Consider the following 5,881-nt stretch of genomic DNA (forward strand, 5'->3'; position numbering starts at 1 on the left):
TACAGCAGGATATAGAGAGGCTGCAGAGCTGGGCAGAAAGGTGGCAAATGTAATTCAATGTAGCTAAGTGTGAGGTGATTCACTTTGGTATGAGTCACAGAAAGATGGGGTACTGGGCTAATGGTCGGGTACTTGGTAGTGTGGATGAGCAGAGGGATCTTGGTGTCCATGTACACAGATCTCTGAAAGTTGCCACCCAGGTAAATAGTGCGGTGAGGAAGGCATATGGCGTACTGGCTTTTATTGGTAGAGGAATTGAGTTCCGGAGTACTGAGGTCATGTTTCAGTTGTATAAGACTCTGGTGCGTCCGCATCTGGAGTATTGTGTGCAGTTTTGGTCGCCATACTATAGGAAGGATGTGGAGGCACTGGAACGGGTGCAGAGGTGGTTTACCAGGATGTTGCCTGGTATGGTAGAGAGATCGTATGAGGCAGGGCTGAGGCACTTGGGGTTGTTTTCAATGGTGTAAAGAAGGTTTAGGGGTGACTTGATAGAGGTGTACAAGATGATTAGGGGTTTAGATAGGGTCGACAGTGAGAACCTTTTTCCACGTATGGAGTCAGCTATTACAAGGGGGCATAGCTTTAAATTAAGGGGTGGTAGGTATAGGAAAGATGTTAGGGGTAGATTCTTTACTCAGCGAGTCGTGAGTTCATGGAATGCCCTGCCAGTAGCAGTGGTGGGCTCTCCCTCTTTATGGGCATTTAAACGGGCATTGGATAGGCATATGGAGGATAGTGGGCTAGTGTAGGTTAGGTGGGCTTGGATCAGCGCAACATCGAGGGCCAAAGGGCCTGTACTGTGCTGTATTTTTCTATGTTCTATGTTCTATAAGAGTTATGCACTTATCTGTTCCTTTATTGTGAGCTCTCCCATACAGGTTCCTCCAAGATCTGTTGTGAATTTTGCTATTTTTCCTAGACACACACTGATGTCCAGAGATACATGAATTCAAACAGCAAAGGCAGTAACTGTACAGATTCACTGCTATGTCAATTAGCAGTGTAGATTTCTTTCTCTCTCTCTCTCTCTCTCTCGCTGACCATGTGCTCACTGTCTTTGTCTGTTTTTTTCCCTTTTAAATGTGCCATTGTTTTGACTTTTTTCCTCTAAAGTTCCAAAACAATGCAACAGCATATAAAACAGTAATTGCTGCTCCTGGGATTCGAGGAAATCACCTCCAACACCTAAAATTCCTCAAAAAAAGGAGCAGTTCTTACAGCCACAACTTTTTCCCTATCCTCCATCTTGGATTACCCAGAAGCCTAATGCTGCAGGATTACACTGATAGTTGACACTGCAGTCATGATGCAGCATTGAAGTGCGTAAGTGTCATAAGTAAGGAGATTGGAAATGTGTTGTGCGGTTTCTTAAAGGTTTGTATATTTCTGATGCTAATGTCTGTAGACTTGGGGTAAATGTGGTTGGTACCCGTGGAGCACACTCTGAGATATTGGTGCCTGGAGTCCAACATGGAGATTGGTTAGAGCAAGTGACAAGTTGAATCTACCAAGTGCTCACAATGGTTTCCTTGGCAAGTTTTCCTGATGTCTAGCTTCTTTGGTGAGTTTGTTAAGTTGGGAGTCTGAATGTTAATGAGGCAAGTTGTGGTATTAACAAGGTATTTAACAAGCAATAATAAACATCCATTATGTGATATAGTCTTCCTGCCTACAAATATCAGAGCCCTGTATATGAATAAATGCAGCTTTGAGAATATGGAAATGAATTGCATTGCAATTGCTGATAACCTTACATTCTTTTCTGGTGTCATTCTTAGCACAGTCAGGATTATTTAGTTTAACGTTCTCCAATAACAGAAAAACATCTAATGTTGCACATGATATTCAGATGTTGGCCTAGGTCCTAATTTCACAGTTCAAATTGACTCGTTAATTAGTGAAGTATTCTTTTCATTGGTTAGGGAATTGGCAACAAGGTACAAACATGGTGATGATTAATGCAGGAAGCATACTGAGCGACTTTAAAGTTAAATGTTTGTCATGCATCATGTTATGGATGAGAAGTACATTGCTACAATGAATTATTAAAGACAAGTGAAAATATTTAAAGATAGTGTCAAAAAGTGTAAAGAAATTGTTGCAAATGTTGGTTGTTTGAAGAACTTTGGCTCAGAGTTGATGTGCTGGAGTCTGAATTTCAGATACTGAACACATCAGGAAGAAGGAGAGTTACCTGTGTTTCAGGAGGTAATCACACCCCTTAGATTAAATACCTCAAATTCGATTAGTGACCAGGAAGAGGAGGGTGTGACTACAAGTGAGACAGGTAGAGAGATCCAGAAGTAGCACTGTAGGAGCAGTGTTTGGTTGAGGATTGGCTAACCAACAAAAAACAGAGATTTGGGATAAATGTGTACTTTTCTGGTTGGCAAGATGTAACTAGTGGGGTTCCAAAAGGTTAGATCCTTGGGCCCCAAGTATCTATAATCTTTATTAATCTCTTGAATGCAGGTTTAGAAATAGCGATATTTTTGGATGACACTAAAATATGTGGGAAAGTAAGTTGTAATGAAGAAATAAGAAATTTACAAATGGATAGGTTAGCTGAATGGGCTAACATAGGTAGATGGAATTTAACGTGAGCAAATGTGAGGTTTTCAATTTTGGTTGGAAGAATAAAAAGGCAATGTATTATCTAAATTGAGAGAAACTTCAGACTACTTCAGTACAGAGGATTTGGATGGCCTTACACATGAATTGCAGAAAACTGGAATGCAGGTGCAGCAGATAATAAGGAGGACATATGGAATTTTAGCATTTATGTTAAAGGAATAGAATAAAAAAGTAGTGAAATATTGTTGTATAAGGCACTGGTAAGACTGTATCTGCAGTACTGCTACAGTTTTGGTAGTCAAGATTAGAGTGGTGCTGGAAAAGCACAGCAGGTCAGGCGACATCTGAGGAGCAGGAAAGTCAGTGTTTCGGGCAGGAGCCCTTCTTCAGGAATTAAGTTTTGGTGCCCTTACTTAAGGAAGGTTGTAATTACATTGGAGGCAGTTCAGAGAAGGTTCTCTATGAAAGGTTTGTCTTATCAGAAGAGATTGAACAATATCGGACTATACTGACTTAAAATTAGAAGATTGAGAGGCTATCTAATTGAGGTATCTAAGATGTTAAAGGGGATTGACAAAGTAGACATAGAACAAATGTTTTCACTTGTAGGATAAACTAGAATGAAAGGTCACAGTCTTAGCATCAGGGTGGTAGATTGAAAACAGATGAAGAGGAATTATTTCTCTTAAAGTGTTGTGAATCTTTGGAATTCACTATCCAAGAGACAGGGACGCTGAATAAGTTTAAGGAGGAGATATACAGATTTTTAATTAGTAATGGGTTAAAACGTTATGGGGAGTACTTAGGAAAAGAGGACTTCAGGTCAATTTGAAATCAGTCATAATTGTATTTAATAGTGAAGCAGGCTGAAGGGTCATAATTGCCTACTCTTGCTCCTAGTTCTCAAGTTCTTATTTAAAGAAATATTAGATTAGCTAAACACAGTGATTTAAAATATTAAAGGACAGTACAGGGGATTTAAATCCTGATCAACACTCAGGATCCACAGTTTATGAGTAAAAATCTCAATAAGTTAGTAAAAAAATCTTCACAGGAATATTACTGAGCAAAATCAGACAACAAACCATTTCAGTAGATAAAACAAAGAACTGTAGATGCTGGAAATTTGAAACAAAAACAGAAATTGCTGGAGAAACTCAACAGGTCCTTCAGCACCTGTCCATTGACCCTTCTTCTGAACTGGACTCAAAACATCAACTTTGCTTTCTCTTTGCAACCCTGTTGAGTTTCTTCACCGTTTAATTTGGAAATTGGGCATACAAGTGAAAGTTTGGTTGAAAAGGTAGGTTTTAAGGAGTGTCTTATAGGAAGAAATGAAAGTGAGGCAGAGAGGGTGAGAGAGGGAGTTCAAAAGTTTTGGCTCTTGATAACCAATATGGTGAGGTACTTAAAATTAGTTGTGTACGAGGAGAAGCATAGAAGTCTTAAAAAATTGCGTGGCTGGATGACATTTCAGAGATAGGGTATTGTGATACCATGAAGAGATTTGAAAGCAAGGATGAGAATCTTAAATTCAGTTTAAAACAAACGTCGATCAGTGGTCCAAATCAGCTACATTCGAGATACATTATTGAAAGTTCATCTCACGGTCAAATTGGACAGTTTGGTTCAGCTTCATGCAGTGACCTAGGAGGGGAATAGTGTCACCAGATGGGGAATGGAGTTTGTGGTGAGGTCAAGTGGCTTTAGTGCTTAGTTTGAGAAAATTTCTGCTCATCAAATACTCGATGGTGATGAGCATTATGACAAATCAGAGCAAGAGAGGAAACATTAAATGAGGTCTGCTAAGGTGACATCAATGCACATGTGAAACCTGACAGCATGTTGATGAGAATCAGGAGGGGATCAAGAATAGATTTCTTATTAACTTCATAGGAAATTAGATCATAAGACTCTAGAAATAAGATTACACTTGAAATATGTGATCGGGAACCAATGGTGGAACAAGCAAATAAACAGGGAATCAAAAACCCAACTATTTGGCTGAAACTTCTATGACTTGGCAAGAGAACTTTATGCATATGTTACTGACCATGTCAATCTTGTTATCATTCATCATGATTCTCACGCACACCAGGAAAGCAAACATCAGCTTATGCTTCTCAAAGAGGCTTCTGCAGACGCTGAGAAATAGACTGTAGGTGAAGTAATTATTGATAAGTTTGATCCGTTTCTCCACAGTATCTGAGGGACAAAATAAACAGTTGTGTATAAGTCACAAGCAACTCAATCTAATATTGTTTAAGGACAATGTTAATGTGCAAATTTTTCTATCCTGTTTTCTATCTGCCTTTTTTAAAGGTCATGAATATTTATTTTTCTTTAGCTCTGTGCAATTAAGGATCATGTAGATAAATTTTACTTACAGGGAAGCAGTTACATACAGCTGGTGAGAAACATGTATGCAGTCAAAATTGCTCAAGTTCTCCAAACTGAAGCCGCCAGTTTTGATTTTCCTCTACTTTCCTAGGAAAGCAACAAGGACACCTATTCAAAGCCAACCATGTTCTCTTTCTTGTACATATATTGACAAGTCCCAATGGCATATGAGACCTGGTAAGAATTTTTATTGAGTGGCTAGAGCATGAAGCAATAATGAGTTTCTCTCAGGGAAACACAGCTCAAGACTGTTTGGGACAGTAAATCTAAATAACAGCTTTTCTGGTGGGGCCAAAAAGAATGTGAATGCTCTCTGTCTCACAACAGGGCTTACAATCTCCCCTTCCACACTGATTGTGCTCCCTCCTATAAGCAAAGGCCCAGGAGCTAATCCTACCATTTACTGATTGACGTTAGGTAGTTTTTGCAACATATAACTTCCTGCCATAAATAGGTGGGGTGTGCAGTATTTAAAACTGACAAAACGTTATAACTCTTTCTCCACAAGATTTATATAGAATTTTACAACTCATATTTATAAAAAAAACATAAATATATTTGTTATAATAAATACATTTATTGATGGGTGGATGTTATTTGACTCTAATTTTGAATTTTCTTTAATTAATTTTTATTTCTCATTTTCAGAATCGTCTAGATACTTCAAACTTCAGCAAGAATGTGGACAGGAAATCTACAACTAAATCTCTGCCTATGACCACATGAAAGCAGATCTGTCACCATGTAGAACTGAAAATGTGTTGCTGGAAAAGAGCAGCAGGTCAGGCAGCATCCAAGGAACAGGAGAATCGACGTTTCGGGCATAAGCCCTTCTTCAGGAATGAGGAAAGTCTGCCCAGCAGGCTAAGATAAAAGGTAGGGAGGAGGGACTTGGGGGAGGGGC

The 5,881-nt window shown here is 39.0% G+C and overlaps 1 protein-coding gene across 1 annotated transcript in view; it reads right to left on the reverse strand.

The window, feature by feature from the left end:
* dnah1 (dynein, axonemal, heavy chain 1) overlaps positions 1–5,881 on the reverse strand; it is a 420,700-nt gene that overhangs the window by 80,430 nt on the left and 334,389 nt on the right. Inside the window, exon 66 of the mRNA XM_043708503.1 lies at positions 4,631–4,782. Within this exon, the coding sequence (XP_043564438.1) occupies positions 4,631–4,782 (152 nt within the window). The remainder of the gene's footprint in view (positions 1–4,630; positions 4,783–5,881) is intronic.

The sequence above is a fragment of the Chiloscyllium plagiosum genome, chromosome 18, assembly GCF_004010195.1.
Source record: "Chiloscyllium plagiosum isolate BGI_BamShark_2017 chromosome 18, ASM401019v2, whole genome shotgun sequence".
Lineage (NCBI taxonomy): Eukaryota > Metazoa > Chordata > Chondrichthyes > Orectolobiformes > Hemiscylliidae > Chiloscyllium > Chiloscyllium plagiosum.